At 40.2% G+C, this 17,097-nt stretch overlaps 2 protein-coding genes across 5 annotated transcripts in view; one reads left to right on the top strand and one right to left on the bottom strand.

The window, feature by feature from the left end:
* WRN (WRN RecQ like helicase) overlaps positions 1-16,173 on the bottom strand; it is a 144,923-nt gene extending 128,750 nt beyond the window's left edge. Inside the window, exon 1 of one of the 2 annotated variants that reach the window (XM_041752866.1) lies at positions 16,092-16,173. Coding sequence is in view for 1 of the 2 variants with exons in the window: in XM_041752865.1 (XP_041608799.1) it covers positions 15,971-15,973 (3 nt within the window). In the remaining variant the exon portion in view is untranslated. Of the gene's footprint in view, positions 1-15,970 lie in introns of both variants that reach the window. The other variant, XM_041752865.1, reaches the window with a different exon arrangement.
* A 383-nt stretch (positions 16,174-16,556) lies between these two features.
* The window catches only part of PURG (purine rich element binding protein G), a 39,713-nt gene continuing 39,172 nt past the window's right edge, over positions 16,557-17,097 (top strand). The window contains exon 1 of one of the 3 annotated variants that reach the window (XM_041752935.1): positions 16,557-16,801. The gene's annotated coding sequence lies outside the window, so the exon portion shown is untranslated. The remainder of the gene's footprint in view (positions 16,802-17,097) is intronic. The other 2 variants (XM_041752936.1, XM_041752937.1) reach the window with 2 other exon arrangements.

Raw genomic sequence — 17,097 nt, 5'->3', positions numbered from 1 at the left:
AGCAGAAGGGAGAAGGGGAAAGGACAAAAGCAGAGAAGGAATGTTTTGTTTTACAGAACCAGCAGTTTGACCAAGGAGATACCTCACTAGACTGTTTCACCTGATAGCCCCTTGCTAGGTGTTTCACCTAAGAGCTTCTTATGTGAGCCAGTTTTCTGCCATTTTTTGAACATACAATGTATGCACTAGCATGCTGACACAAATGAACTGAAGTGCCAAGGTAACAGAATATGTTTAAGTTCCTTAATGTATACACAAGCTGCATGCCTCCACCCCTAATACACTGAACAAAAGCTTTCTGAACCAATCCCATAGGGAGACAGTGCTTTGAGAGCTATCTCCTTGTCTCTTTACTTGTAAGAGGTAATAAAAAGCTCTTTCAATACTTCCTTGTATTATGTTCAAGTTTTTTTTTTTTTAAGATGTATGTAATTATTTGAGAGAGAGAGCATGAGCAGGGGGAGGGGAAGGAACAGAGGGAGAGAGAGAATCCTCCAGCAGACTCCCTTCTGAGCATGGAGCCCAACTCGGGGTTCAATCCCGGAACTCTGAGATCATGACCTGAGCCAAAATCAAGAGTCAGAGGACGCCTGGGTGGCTCAGTGGTTGAGCATCTGCCTTTGGCTCAGGTCATGATCTTGGGGTCCTTGAATGGAGTCCCACATCAGGCTCGCTACAGGGGAGCTTCTCCCTCTGCCTGTGTCTCTGCCTCTCTCTTCTCATGAATCAATAAATAAAATCTTTAAAAAAAAAAAAAAAAAAAGAAGAAGAAGAAGAAGAGTCGGACCCTTAACCAACTGAGCTACCCAGGAGCCCCTGGGTTGTGTTCAAATCAATGCATCCAAGTGGTGAACCCTCTGAGCTTAGTTACAATAGAAATTATAATAGGTCTTTTACTGCCATTATACCTCATTCCCTTTAGTGTGATGAGAGGAATCAAGAAGAGATACCACATTCATACTATTTAGACAAGTATATACATTTATCAAAAATCAATTAAGCACAGAAGTGCTTCATCAGTAAAATATTCTTTTAAATGATAAATTCAAATAGAAAATGGATTCATTTAATCAAGACTTCATTCTTACCTATCAGACCTGACCCAAGGAGTACTGAATTTCAACATGAATACATTTTTTTTCTCTGTAACTATACTGTACAAACTATATTTAGGAGGTTTCCAAATACAATCTAAATTACAACAGTAATAGATATATACTCATCTAACTTTCTGTGTATGTAGAAAATAAGAAGAATGAATTAAAAAAGAAAGTGTCGATGACTTATAAGATGGAATTAATAAGTGTTTTCAAATAACCTAATACAGCTTATAAAACCAAAGCAGCTTAAATGCTTCAGCAATTCAGTTTGGTTTTCAATGCCCTAATTTTGGTTAGACTCTGTGGGTTTCACCTACATAGTTATGTTCTTTTTATTGAGAGGCAGCTTCCAGTCAAAAAATCTTTCAAATTTAATCAACAATGCAATAAACTTTAAAAATTCTGGATTTGCCCGAAGCTTCTAAAAGAAAACAGTTAACTCTTGGACATCAGTCTTAGCAATATTTTTGGGATCTGACTTATCAGGCAAGGGCAACAAAAGCAAAAATCAAAACAAAAAACAAACAGGACTGCATCAAACTAAAAAGCTTTTGCACAGTAGAGGAAACCACCAATAAAACAAAAAGGCAACCTACTGAACAGAACAAGATATTTGCAAATAATATATCCAATAAAAGGTTAATATTCAAAACATATAAAGAAATCATACGATTCAACATCAAAAAAACAATCTGATTAAAAAATGGGCAGAGGATCTCAACTGACAATTTTCCAAAGAAGACATACAAATGACGAATAGACACATGAAAAGATGCTCAACATCACTAATCATCTGGGAAATGCAAATCAAAACCACAATGAAATATCACCTTACATATGTCAGAATGGCTATTATCAAAAAGACAAGGAAAAACAAATGTTAGTGAGGATATGGAGAAAACGGAACCCTTGTGCATGGTTGGTGGGAATGTAAACTGGTATAGCGACTATGGAAAACAGTACAGAGTTCCTCAAAAAATTAAAAATAGGAATACCAAACAATCTATTAATTTCACTGCTGGGTACTTACCCAAAGAAATGAAAACACTAATTAAAAAGGATGTACCTCTATGCTTATTGCAGTGTTATATACAATAGACAAAATAGGGAAGCAATCTAAACGTCCACCTAAAAATAAATAAATAAATAAAAATAAATAAACGTCCACCTATGGGTGAACAGATAAAGAAGATATAATATACAATAGAATACTACCAGCCATAAGGAAAAAGAATGAAATCTTGCCATTTGCAACAATATGGATAGCTGTGGAAGATATTTTGCTAAGTGAAATAAGCCAGAAAAAGACAAAGCCCATATGATTTGACTTATATGTGGAATCTGAGAAACAAATGAACAAACAAAACTGAAGCAAGACTCATAAATACAAAAAACAAAATGGTGGTTGCCAGAATGGAGGGGGGTTGAGGATCAGCTGAAACAGATAATGGGGATAAAGAGGTACAAACTTCAGTTATAAAATAAGTGATAAGGATGAAAAGTACAGGACAGGGAATATAGTTAATTACAACGTATGGCAACAGATGGTACCTAACTTATCATGGTGAATATTTCAAACATATATACAGTGGACTCTGGAAAAAAATGGGGGTTATGAGCACCAACCCACCACACAGTCAAAAATCCACATATAATTTTTGACTCCTCTGAAATTTAACTACTAGCCGACTGCTGATGGGAAGTCTTACTGATTTTATAAACAATTACAAAGTATTTTCTATGTCATATGTATGAAGTAAGCCAGGAAAAACAAACTCTTATTACGAAAATCATTTTAAAAAAGAAAATACATTTACAGTATACCAACTGTAATTTTTAAAATTCTGGGCTTGATTTCTTCTAATTTATTATACTACATATTTTCTGAAAATGTAATCTCACTTTTTGAGTTTATCTATACTTACCAATATACTAGCAACCACTTCATTTTTTTACTAGCAACTGGTTTATACACACACACATCTACAGATATACCCAATCATTAATTTATTGTAGAAGATACAATTTATAAGGTATTCTTCTGTATTGTTTTTGAGAATTCTTTCTACTTTTCTTTTTTTTTTTCTTTCTACTTTTCAATGTACTAATAGGAATAGGAGGATAGAGAAAAAGAAAAATCAAAGAATCCATAACAAAGCCCTCATTAAATCCCTAATTAAAGAGGCTGTCAAGACTTTCATTAATCTATTGCTAGGTTTCTGGTAATCTTAATTTCCTCCCAAATAACACAGGTAAGCAAACTAGAAAAACTAAATAAAGCCATCTATTTGGTTTGGCTATAGTAAGTCACTTCAACTTTTTAAAGTAATAAGATGATTTTTTTTAGAGGCTTATTCCTTTATTATAGATATCTACTAAATTTTCATAATTGTCAAATATTACATATGATTGATATTAATAAAGTATAAATAAAAATTTGGGGATCCCTGGGTGACGCAGCGGTTTGGCGCCTGCCTTTGGCCCGGGGCGCGATCCTGGAGACCCGGGATCGAGTCCCACATCGGGCTCCCGGTGCATGGAGCCTGCTTCTCCCTCCGCCTGTGTCTCTGCCTCTCTCTCTCTCTCTGTGACTATCATAAATAAAAATAAAAATTAAAAAATTAAAAAAAAATTTGTATTAATAGAGTCAATTGAAATAAAGTATAAATGAAACCAAATAAATATAATAAAATGCCATTAAAATGCTAGCAACAGGGGAAAAAGATAAAAGCTTCTCTGTATGCTGTGTCATTGTGAGAAGCCGCACTGCCCATAAACCAGGAACACAACTTGACCTGAACTGAATCCACAGCTCAGTGAAGTGCTTTATAACTGAATTTCACTATCAAACTGAATAATTCATTATTTTTAATGAATTCCCACTGTTCCGTAAGTAGCTACAGCCAGTCAGCTGAAATCAACCATTATTAACTAGGAAACTGCAGAGAAAGTTTTCAAGTAAGTCAATTTAAAACTTGCTTAGGCTGCCTATTTTTCCTTTTATATTTATTACTGTTACTTCACATGGTCTGAGATGAAATTTTACAGAACTCATTATCAAGTATACATTGATGGTTGCCTACCCACCATCTATTTCACCCTACACCCTTTTTTATGGTACCATAAATTTAATTTAGAACAGACCAGTTATTTACCCACAAAGGCAGCATTCTTCAGGAAAGCAGCCCTCACTCCCAGCTCCCACGGTAAACCTAAGTGATCTAAAAATAATCCCATTCCTTTTGCCACAATGATGATTCAGAAACTCAGGTTAATGTCAAGGCATTCCCCGAAATTTGGTTTAAGAATAAAATACACAACTTTTTAAGATTTTATTTATTTATTCATGAGAGACACGGGGGGAGAGAGAGAGAGAGAGAGAGAGAGAGAGAGAGAGAGAGGCAGAGACACAGGCAGAGGGAGAAGCAGGCTCCATGCAGGGAGCCTGACGTGGGACTTGATCCTGGGACTCCAGGATCACGCCTTGGGCTGAAGGCGGCACTAAACCACTGAGCCACCCAGGCTGCCCAAATATACAACTTTTTAAAGTAATCTACACACCCAATGTGGGACCTAAACTCGCAACCCTAAGGACAAGAGTTGCACACTCTTCTGACTCAGCCAGCCAGTTGCCCCTAAAATACACAACCTAATTTGTCCCATGAGACACAAAAGGAGGGTTCCTGAAAATAATACTGTCTTGCACTGGTAAGAAAGCAACCTGAAGAGATGCCCTCTATTTGAGAAGCCTGGGCCTTCTACACCCATTTTGCCACTATAATGGAAGTCAGCTTGAGGAGAAAGCCAACTTAAAAACAAAGCCAATACACAGAAGGCAAAGATGGGAATGGAGCCATAGTCAATGGACAAAACCAGTCTACTAGTCAGCCCTGCTCAGCCTTCAAGTTACAATTTACTAATAAATTTCCCTATTTTTTAAGCCTGTTTGAAAGAAGTTTTCTGTGCCTGAGTTATAATACACAAATATAACTGAAAATAAATTTATGTCATTAATCCTTTTATTTAATCCCTTATCTTAAATAAAAATAAACTATAAAGATAAAATCGCCATACAAAGTATACAATAACAAAAGTTTCATAACTTCATATATAGGGTTTCAAAACCTTTTAAAATCAAGAGTAAGAATCAAAATTACCAACAAACAGCAATTTGACAGACACTTGTAACAACTAAATGAGAGTAATATTTAACTTTATGACACAAAGCTCTGCACTGGGTTGAAATGTAGCACTGCCACACAGAAGGAAAAATGCATAAATTTTATTTTTTTTTCTTTTTTTTTTTTGGAAAGAGAGAAAGGGAGAAAGACAGGGGAGAAGGGGAGAAGGGGAGAAGGGGAGAAAGAGAGAAAATCCCAAGTAGGCTCCAAACCCAAGGTAGAGCCCAATATGGGGCTGGACCCCACAACCCTGAGATCATGACCTGAGCCAAAATCAAGTCAGATGCTTACCTGAGTCACCCAGGGCCTGTCAAAATGCATAAATTTTACAAGACCAGTAAGTGTGGGAGGAAGAATGAGAAAAAAAAATGGAGTCTGGGTAACAAAGGAATTGGGAAATTAATATACAATTCTGAAAGCAACCTAAGTTTACCCATTGTAAATCTTTCATTAAAACTTTACCTCTTGGGCAGCCCTGGTGGCGCAGCGGTTTAGCGCCGCCTGCAGCCCGGGGTGTGATCCTGGAGACCCGGGATCGAGTCCCACATCGGGCTTCCTGCACGGAGCCTGCTTCTCCCTCTGCCTGTGTCTCTGCCTCTCTCTCACTCTCTCTGACTGAATAAATAAATAAATCTTTAAAAAAAAAAATAATAAAAAAAATAAAAAATAAAAAAATAAAACTTTACCTCTTAAGACAGGGTGAGTTTACACAAAATGAATAAAAGGAAAAATCAGCAACTCTGTGATTATACAACTCCTAGAAGGCAAAAGTTATCTTCCGGTCAAATTGTCTTTCTACAGTACTTCAGTGCCTTCACTCTTAAAATTATTTATTTATTTATTTATTTATTTATTTATTTATTTATTTATTTAGATGGGGGGAAGGGCAGAGGGAGAGAATCTTCAAGCTGACTCCCTGCTGAGCACAGAACCCAACATGGGGCTTAATCTTACTACCCATGAGATTATGACCTGAGCCAAAACCAAGAGATGCTTAACTGACTGAGCCACCCATGAAGAGCAAAAGTATATCAGGTACCAGTAGGTCATGTCTCATGCTGTATGTCAAAATTTCTAGGAGAAGCAACAAAGCTTTGGTATTTTTTTCCAATGGCTTCTATTATCGCTACTACAGATTAGGAAGATCCCATCCCACTATCTTCTCGGCTTGAAAGAGGCTGAAGAGATGGTAGCTCTCTGCCCTTCTCTGAAAAACTAGCCTATCAGACTAAAGATGGAAGAGATCATAAAATACAAAGATAAGAACATGAAAGTCAGAAAGAAACAAAGGTTTGAAATAGGCTCAGGAGAGAAGGTCACTAGTTTCACTTATTTTTGGGAGAATGTGAAATTACTCTATTTACTCTTTTTCCCATGAAGAAATCATTCAAAAACCATCCTCTTTCTTAACTCTCTCATAATATTAAGCATTTTATCAAAAATGAAAGAAAATCACCTTTAAAAGAGGCAGACTACTATTACTAACCAGCTTTTACAAGAGATAAGGTTAACTTTTACCAAAAAGCTAAAGTCTCTGGGCATGTGGCTGGCTCAGTCAATAGAGTATACAACTCTTGATCGCGGGGTTGTGAGTTCGAGCCCCATGTTCGAGCCTACTTAAAAAAAAAAAAAAGCAACGAAAGTCTCCTAAAATAAATAATTTTTCCCCAGTATCTCGGGGGCAGGTAATTTACCTATTTGATTGAAAGGAATAAATAGGGCAGCCCGGGTGGCTCAGCGGTTTAGCACCGCCTTCAGCCCAAGGCATGATCCTGGAGACCTAGGATCGCTCCCTGCGTGGGGCCTGCCTCTCCCTCTGCCTGTGTCTCTGCTGCGCGCACACACTCTCTCTCTCTCTCTCTCTATGTGCCTCTCACTAGTAAATAAATAAAATCTTTAAAAATAAATAAATAAATAAATAAATAAATAAATAAATAAATAAATAAAAATAAAAAGAATACTCTGAATGACCAGATAAGTATTAATACCAATAAGCATACCCAAATTAAGTACTTTTTTATATACGAGCAAGAACCAACTAGAAAATATAATTTATACCTGAACTCAGTAACAGCAGAAATGACAACCTACCAGGACAAAAACTTAACATAAAATATATGAGACCCATTTTAAAGACAACTAGAAAAGTTTACTAAGATGTCCAAAAAAGGCTAGATACAACACACTGAGTACCTGGATGGTTAGTCTCAAAATTATATTAATTACATCAATACACCCAAGAAGCAATACCAAAAAATGTCAGCAGGATTTTCATCAAATCACAAGTTTATATTGGAGTTCTCTAGGAAGAGAAAATGCTCAAAAGTAGTAAATTTTTTTTGAAAAATACGACCAATAAGGGGAAGCTCACTCTAAATATGAAATGGTATAAAAGAACAGTAATTAAAAGTGCATGGAATTGGTATACAAAGAGATATAAATCAATGGAATGAAATATGTCATGTCCAGAAACAGATCCATGTAAATACAGAAATTTGACATATGATAAAAAAGGCATGTCTCATCTTTTTTTTTCATGTCTCATCTTTTAGAAAGAACAAAGTATTCAATAATAAGGCCAACAAAACTGTCTATAATTCTGATTTACCATTATCAGCAAAAAATTTTAAAAATTAATCATATATAACATATATGCAAGAGAACAGAAAATGGGCGTACTATTTTCAAAGACATTTCATGGAAGTTATCAACATTTTAAACTGCATATCCTTCAAGTCAGCAATGGTATCTATCCTATGGAAATACATGCACACATGCACCAAGATGTATGCAAAGGATGTTCATTTTATCTACCTGTAAGAGCAAAAACAGTAGAAGCAATTAGTAGGGTAAATTAATAGTTAAATAAACAATAACATAACCATAATGGCATAAGAAGCAGTTAGTAATAAAATAAAATAGAACTACATGTATTCAGATGACAAGTTCTATAACTTGTGCTAAGTGAAATAGGAAAAACTAAGTGTCAATAGTAGTTACCTTTTAAATTTTAAAATACAAAATGAAATTTTGTGTATATATACATGCAAAGAACAATCGAGGAGGATACATATCAGTTAATAGGGCCCCCTTACAGGGAAAAGAATGGAATTGAACTCAGGTATGTGAAGGGAGAGTTAACATTCTATAGTTTGTTTCTCAACAAGCATATCTCTCTCTCTCCCACCCTTCCTTCCTTCCCTCACTCCTTTCGTGATTCCCTCTCTTCCTCCCTCCCTCCAGTCTACATCTTGCAATCTGAGAGTAAAAGAGCCTCTGTAAATAATGAAATCAACCGTGATTTTATTTTTCCAATTTGGGATCCTGAGGATAAACAAATTCTCATTGTTTTAGTAAAATCAAGAATGAGAGGAGCAAAAATAGGCTGATTAACTTAATACTAGGAAAGAAGGTAAAAAATCCATTTAGCCCTCCCCACCACCCTCCAAAGTATAACAGCAAAGCTTTTTCGATGGGAATGACCTCATCACCAGTACCAAGAATAAAACTCAACTGTTTTAAGGTCAGTGAGGAAATCCCATTCCATCTGCCACACAACTGACTCAGGGGCAGAAACTATAACCTAGGTCTCAGTTCTTTGGCCTCTATCCCTTGTCCATAACTATTAGATCCAAAGTGGTCCTCAGGATTCTCTTCCTGCGGTATGGGAGGGGAGGGGATGCTTTTGCTGCAGCTAGATATGAAGGAAGAAATATATTACCATGGTGGATGCACATGGCCATCTTAAAACTCTACAAGAAATCACCCTGAAGGTAAAGTACTTTCATGCCTCTTCATGGCAGAGAGGGTCAGGCATAGGGCCCTGACTGAACTTGCTTGTAGGCCACTATATCTCACAGTATATCAATTAAATAGGCTAAAAAACTGAACTTTTTTCACTAAAGCCAGTTTGACTTGGGTTTCTCAACAGTTGTAATCAAAACATTCCTGTTGACAGGATGGAATAAGTAATACCTAAAACTACTTCTTGAACTGATTTTTTAAAGACTATGTAGAATTCCATTTTCTTCATCTACCATAATTTATCTAACTATTCCCTATTGATGACAGGTTGCTTATACATTTTATCACAAATAATGGTCAATGAATACTCTATTTTTAGGAATTCATATTATTATTTCTTTAGAATAGATTCCTAGATATGAAATTACTAAGTCACGGAATACTCCTACTTCTCTGCCTGCCTTCTCACCAATAAATTATTCACAACCCCGAGAGAAAAGATAAGCCAAAGACTACACAGAAAGCAAAGAAAAATTTCTACAGAAGCTGCACTATAATAAGCCTTTGGTGAAAGATTTCAAACTGACAACTAAGAAAAGATGCCATATGTCACCTGTCACTGTAATAAGAACACTTGGGTCAAGGAACAGAAGTCCAGAAGGGCTTATGGGTTGACTATGAGTTACAACATAACCATATGTAACTCATTATCTAACTTTTCAGTATTGGATATAAATCAAGTTGGTGATATCTGAGCTGCATGTTAATGGACCATTATCAACACCATCAGCATCAGTATAATGACCATTTTTATCTATATCCTACTTTTTTTCCCCTTCTACTTGTCCAAAGGCTTACAACCTTTGTGCAAAATTTCCAAAGATAGTGTCTCTCAGTTTTCTGACAAGCTAATTATCTTGCCTACACCCTGCTTCAGTCATTTGTTCACATGGGGATGCCATGTCACTACCAATGACTGAATCCTTCCATAATCTCAATTGCAAGCATCTGATTCTCCAATCAGTATCTCCTATTTTTCAGGTTCATTCCCTCTAGAAACTCAATTCAAACAATCCTTTGACCCAACTAAGACCTATAATCCAATAATCCTACTACATTTTCACTCTCCTCACCACCAAGTAGTCCTTACTTACTCCTTGACCAATTTAAATTGCAAAATTATAACTACTTTCTTTGTTTTATTTATTTGACAGAGAGAGTGCGCAAGCAGAGGGAGAAGAAAAGCAGGCTCCCTACTGAGCAAGGGAGCCTGGCAGGGTGGAAGGGGTGAGAGGGGCTTGATCCCAGGACTCCAGGGTCATGACCTGAGCCAAAGGCAGACGCTTAACCAACTGAGCCATCAAAGTGCACCAACCACTTCCTTTCATACTCCCCTAACTTCATTGCCCATCTCTGGCTTTGTTTTTCTCTCCTGTCAAAACTCTAACCCTGCCTGAATTTAAAAAATTATCTGCCTACTCTGTGCCTGTACTGCTGCAGCTAAATGAATGCAGCAAATGAAAAACACAACCATGTTGCCCGGTCTCACCTTAAATTTATGACTACCCACTTGAAGTGGATCCTCCATCTTCCTAGCAATTGTACAGCTTTTCACTTACCTATTTACTATCCTCCGCTTCATATGTCTTCCTCTTTATTTAAACCTATCAAAACTTCTCCCCCATACTCACTCTCAGCTGACCACCTTGCTTCCATAAGTCCCTACCCTGTAGTTTATTCACATAATTTTATCTATGCCCATATACACTACCTTGATGGTTAATTTTATTGTGCCAATCTGTGCCCAGGGTTTTCATTAAACATTATTCTGGGCATGTCTGTCAGGGTTTTTCTCAATAAGATGAGCATTTAAATTAGTAGATTTGAGTACAGCAGATTGCTCTTCCGGATGTAGGTGAGCCTCGTCCAACCTGTTGAAGGCCTAAATAGAACAAAAAGGCTGAGGAAGAAAAAATTCCCTCTCTCTGCTTGACTGTATTCAATCTGTCATTAGTCTTCTCTTGTCTTCAGACTCAGACATGGAATAAACATATACCATTAGCTCTCCTGGTTGTCAGGCTTCAGAGCTGGACTGGAACTATGCCCTCAGCTCTCCTGTCTCCAGTTTGCCAATGGCAGATTACATGTATGTGTTTGTGTGTGTATACATGTATATAATATAGATAATATAGATAATGATATATAATACATAGATTCATATATATATTATAGTATATATCTCTCACAATAAGGAATTGGGAACTGGCCCATGTTACTAAGAAGCCTGAGAAATATATATATACATGGATATCAATATCGATATAGGTATCAGAATAGGTACACATATATATATCCCTGTGTGCTAACTATGCTCCAAAATCCAGCCCCTCCATGTGTGCACTAGATTCCATACTCAGGGGCATTTTTCACCATTCTCCTGCATCACCTCTCTACTAGTCTCCCAGAAAAGTCCCAAAGTCCCATCATCAGTATATACACACACTGCAATGTCTTCCAACTTAAAAAAATACTCTTGGCTAACTGCTCCATTCTCAAGAGTCATTTATACTAGTCTCTGGATTTCCGTCCATTCCATTGTCTCTTAAATGCTCCACCCCACCAAAAGGGCTCTTACAAAGGAACCAATGACTTTCAACTTGCCAAATCCTACAGTCAATTCTCAGTCCTCATCTAGCTCAATACACCAGCAACATAACACAATTAGTCACATTCACCTTCTTGAAACACTTCATTAAGCTTCTGTGACTGGTGCCCGGATGGCTCAGTCACTTAAGTGGCTGCCTTGGGCTCAGGGTGTGATCTCAAGGTCCTGGGTTCAAGCCCCACATCTGGCCACCTGCTCAGCAGGGAGTCTGCTTCTCCCTCTGCTCCTCCCTCTGCTCCTCCCTGTACTCATTTTCATGTGCATGCATGCGCTAGCTCTCTCTCTCTCACTCTCTTTTTCAAATAGACTAAAAATATCTTTTTTTAAAAAGCTTCTATTGACAATTCTTGATTCTCTACCTACATCAGTTAAGAATTCCTTCTCAGTACCTTTTGCTGATCCTTCCTTATTTCCCCAATCTCTAAACATCATAGCATTCTAAATTTAGGTCGCAGACCTTTTCATTCTCTATTCTTTACATTCACTTCTTTGAAAATCATAGTCTGATGGCTTTAAAATAATCTATAGCAGCAATATATAAGCAGCCTAAGCCACTCCTTTGAACTTCAAACTTGTATATCCAATTACTTACTAAAGAGTTAATTTCCAAAAGGCATATCATAGTCAATACATATAAAAAGTTCCCCAAACTGCTCCTTCTATAAATTACAATTCTCAGCAAGAGCACCTTCATCTTTCTGATTACTCAAGCCAAAAACCTTAGTCATCCTTGACTCTTTCTTTCACACTTCACAACCGATCAGCAAAAATTTTATCTTTAAAATAAAGCTGAGGGATCCCTGGGTGGCGCAGCGGTTTAGCGCCTGCCTTTGGCCCCGGGGCGCGATCCTGGAGACCAGGGATCGAATCCCACGTCAGGCTCCTGGTGCAGGGAGCCTGCTTCTCCCTCTGCCTATGTCTCTGCCTCTCTCTCTCTCTCTCACTCACTGTGTGCCTATCGTAAATAAATAAAAATTTAAAATAAAATAAAATAAAATAAAATAAAGCTGAAATCTACCTTCTCTCATCACCTCAGCAGCTAAACTCTTGGTTCGAGCCATATTACTCCTTACCTCCTTGCTTCTACAGTCTAATCCCAAAATAGTAGCCAAAATGATTCTGATAATTCAATTTAAAGGATTATATACCATAACCAGGTGAGATTTATCCCTGGAATGCAAGAGTGGTTCACCATAAGAAAATCAATACAATGTATCACTTTAATAGAACGAAAGAAAAATATCACATAATTATCTCAATTGACACAAGAAAGGAATCTGAAAAATCCAACACTCTTCCATCATAAAAAAAGACTCAGGAAACTAGGAGTGAAAGGAACTTCCTCAACACGATAAAGGGCATTCATAAAAAATCCACAGCTAATATATTCAATGGTGAAAGACTGAAGTTTTCACCCTAAGATCAAGAGCAAGACAAGAATAGTGAGCATTTAATAATGCATATGACTGTTGAATCACTATGCTATACAACTGAAACTAATTTAACTTTCATGTCAACTATCCTTCGATTTTAAAAAGAATTAGTTTTAAAAACACAGAGATATTCACTTTCACCACTGCTATTCAACACTGTATTGAAAATTCTGGCCAGAGAAATTAGACATGAAAAATAAATAAGTAAAAAGCATTCAGGGACACCTGAGTGGCTCAGTGGTCAAGCATCTGCCTTTGACTCAGATGGTGATCCCAGGGTCCTGGGATGGAGTCCCGCATAGGGCTCCCCACAGTGACCTCTGCCTGTGTCTCTGCCTCTCTCTGTGTGTCTCTCATGAATAAATAAAAATCTTTGGGGGAAAAAAAAAAAAGATCTCCTACAATTCAATTAAAAAGAGATAAACAACTCCATTTAAAAATGGGCAATGGAGGGGATCCCTGGGTGGCGCAGCGGTTTGGCGCCTGCCTTTGGCCCAGGGCGCGAACCTGGAGACCCGGGATCGAATCCCACATCAGGCTCCCGGTGCATGGAGCCTGCTTCTCCCTCCACCTGTGTCTCTGCCTCTCTCTCTCTCTCTCTGTGACTATCATAAATAAATTAAAAAAAAAAAATTAAAAAAAAAATGGGCAATGGACTTGAACAGACATTTCTCCAAAGAAGATATACCAATGGCTAAGAAGCACATGAAAAGATGCTCAACATCATTAGTCACGAAGGAAATGCAAAGCAAAACCATAACAAGATATCAGTTCACATCACCACCTAGGATGGCTATTTAGAAAATATAAAATAAAAAAAGACTGGAAGAAGAGGAGGGTCGCCTGGGTGGCTCTGTCTGGCATGTACCTTCTGCTCAGGTCATGATCCCAGGGTCCTGATATCAAGCCCCGAGTTGGGCTCCCCATTCAGCAGGGAGTCTGCTTCTCCCTGTCCCTCTGCACCCCACCCAGCTTGTGCTCTCTGACTGTCAAATAAATAAAATCTAAAAAAAAAAAAAAAAAGAAAGAAAAAAACAGGAAGAAAGAAAGAAAAAATTATTTGAAGATATGGAGAAATTGGAATTCTTGCAACATCACTGGCTGAAGGTTAAAAAAAAAAGAAAAAAGAAAAAAGTATTACCAATGTAGAGAAGCAGTTAGTTCCTCAACAAACTAAACAGAATTATCATATGATCCAGCAAGTACCCGCCTAGATATAGACCCAAAAGAACTGAAAACAGAAACTCAAGCAGATATTTGTAAGCCAATGATCATTGCAATATTATTCACAATAGCCAAAAGTGGGGGGAAAAAAATCCAAGAGCCCATCAACAGATGAATAGATAAAACATAGCCTAATCACACAATGAAATATTATTAAACCGTAAAAAGAAACTGATACATGATACAACGTGGATGAACCTTGAAAGCATTATGCTAAGTGAAATAAGCCAGATGCAAAACCACAAATATTAAAAAAAATAATTGAAAATAAAAATAAATTTTAAGAGCCCAAATATTATGGTTCAAGAATGAGCAAATTCTTAAAGAGAGATTATATTAGTGGTTACCAGGGGCTAGGCAGAGGGGGCAATGGGAAGTTATTGTTTAATTAACCAGTTAGTTAGAATTTGTTTGGCAGAAAGTTTAAAAAGTTTTAAAAATGTGCAACATAGGAAGTGTAATTAATGTCACTAAATTGTATACTTGAAAACTGTGATACTGGCACATTTTGTTATATACATTTTACCACTTTAAAAAAAAAATCATTCAGATGATGGTGTTTCCTGACAAAACTCTCCAATAGTTTCCCATTTCCCTCAGACTGAAAGCCCAAATTTTCATAATATCCTACGAGGTCCTACACTATCTGTCCCCTGCTCTTTCCTATCTGATTTTATCTCCTACAATTCTTATACAACTACTATCTCACACCAACAGGCTTCCTCAGGGCCTTTGCCCCAGACAGCTACAGACTTAGCTCTCTCATTTCCCTCAACTCTTTACTCAAAAATTCTCTCTTCAGTGAGGCCTGCCCTGACAAGCTGTTGTAAATTTGCAGCTCCCTTCTCCCACCCACACTTATCATGCCTCTTTTTTTTTTATTATTCTTCAAAGGCATTTCACCTTCTGACATACTGGGCATCTGACTTCTTGTTGGTCTCTTCTCCACAAGCAAAAAGATTTGTGTCCATTTTGTTCACTGTTGTATCCCCAGAGGGGATGTTGTATCCTCCTTAATAAAAGGAGACGACTGTTCAATGACATCAAAATCTAAACTGCCCTATTCGTCCCATCATCCTAAAATTAACATACCAAAGTATGCAAAACCTGAAGTACCATGACTTAAAGCCTCCTAAATAAGCATCCTAAGATTTCACGACCATAGGGACTGGTATTTTCACATACTCAAATCTACCCGGAAGGAAGGAAGGAAGGAAGGAAGGAAGGAAGGAAGGAAGGAAGGAAGGGTTTTAAAGTGAAGAAATCCAATTTAATTTGCTAAATTACAAATTATCTCCCCAGACTGTTGCGTAATTACGGAGTGGATCCATTTCTGCAGCAGTAAAGGCTGGATGCACAGGACACAATCCTAAAGGCCCACGACAGGCAATCGGTGGCACGGGCTGAGGGAGGGGAGCTCTGGGCAGGCAGCGGCAGGTGGGGGGCCCTTCCCCTGGATGCTCCTGGTGCGAAGGGGCAGGAGGACACCCGTCCCCAGCGCACGTCCCACACACTGCCCAGAGGCCTGCTTTGCAGGACTGAGCACCTCCACTGTCGGAGACAGCGCGAGTGATACCCCAGGCCCCGGAGCTCGCTGAACCAGGCGTGCAGAGGACACGTTACCATGAGAAGAGTCAGTTCAACCGGTGTCCTCCTTCCGCTGGATGACTTGTGAAGCGCCACAACAGAAGGCCCCGGGACCCCGGTATCCAGGCTAGAAACCCAAACCCAAAACTCCACAGACCTTATTCCCGCGCTGCGGAGCGCACGCCGCCGCGTCACGGCGCCCCGACGCCCCGACGCACAGCTGCCCCCGGAGGCGGACGCCCCGCCCCCCGTCCTCGTCCTCCGAGGCAGCCCTGCCCCCAAGCCCAGCTGGCTGCGCGGCGCGCGTGCGCAGACGCTCTCGCTGCCGCAGAGTACTCCGGGAGATGTAGTCTCCGCGCGGACGCGGGTGGGCCGCCAGAGTCCAGCATCCCGGCGGAACCTGGAGAAGTCTGAGCACTCTCGCCACCCCCGTCCTCATTCCCGTCTTCACACCTGTCCAGTCACTTCACACTCACGCTCCACCGCCGCGAGCTGGGCTTCGGTCTCGGCGCTCCCGGAGGAAGAGCGCGAGACCTTCTCTTCCCTTCACCGGGCTCTGCTGGAGGAGGCGGGGTCCACGGCCCGCCCCCTGCCGCCAACCCCCTCCCCTCCCGGCGGGTATCGGGCCGGTGCCCGGAGAGAGGCGGCGGCCCCCGCAGCGGCCGCAGGAGGGGCGGCGGCGGCGGGCGCCGCAGGCGATGCCCCTGCCCGGCTGCTCCGGCGGGGGACGGTGCGAGCGGCGGCGGCGGCGGGGGAGCTGGCGGGGGGCAGCGGCTGCGGCTGCGGCGGCTGCAGCAGAGGGGCCGAGAGCTGGCGGCGGCGGCGGTGGTGAAGGGCATCGGTAGCGGCGGTGATGGCAGTGTCGATGTGAGTGTTTTGCTGGCTGGGGACCCCGGGGCTGCGGAGCCCGAGGCTGGCGGCCCGGCAGCGAGCGGGAGGCCGGGGCGGCGGAGGGATGCTGTGTGCGCGGTGCGGCGCCGGGAGCCGGGAGCCGGGAGCCGGGAGCCGCGAGCCGCCAGCCGCCGCCTGTCGCCGCCGACGGTCCGGCAGAGGCGGGAGCCGGGCGCTGCGGCGGCGGGCGCCGTGCACCGCGGCCCGGTGTGGGGGTCCCGGGCGGAGGCGGAGGCGGGGGCAGCGCAGGCCGAGGGGCGTCTGCGATTGTT

The sequence above is a fragment of the Vulpes lagopus genome, chromosome 4 (assembly GCF_018345385.1).
Source record: "Vulpes lagopus strain Blue_001 chromosome 4, ASM1834538v1, whole genome shotgun sequence".
In the NCBI taxonomy this organism is placed as follows: domain Eukaryota; kingdom Metazoa; phylum Chordata; class Mammalia; order Carnivora; family Canidae; genus Vulpes; species Vulpes lagopus.
This window is presented reverse-complemented; position numbering and strand designations above follow the sequence as displayed.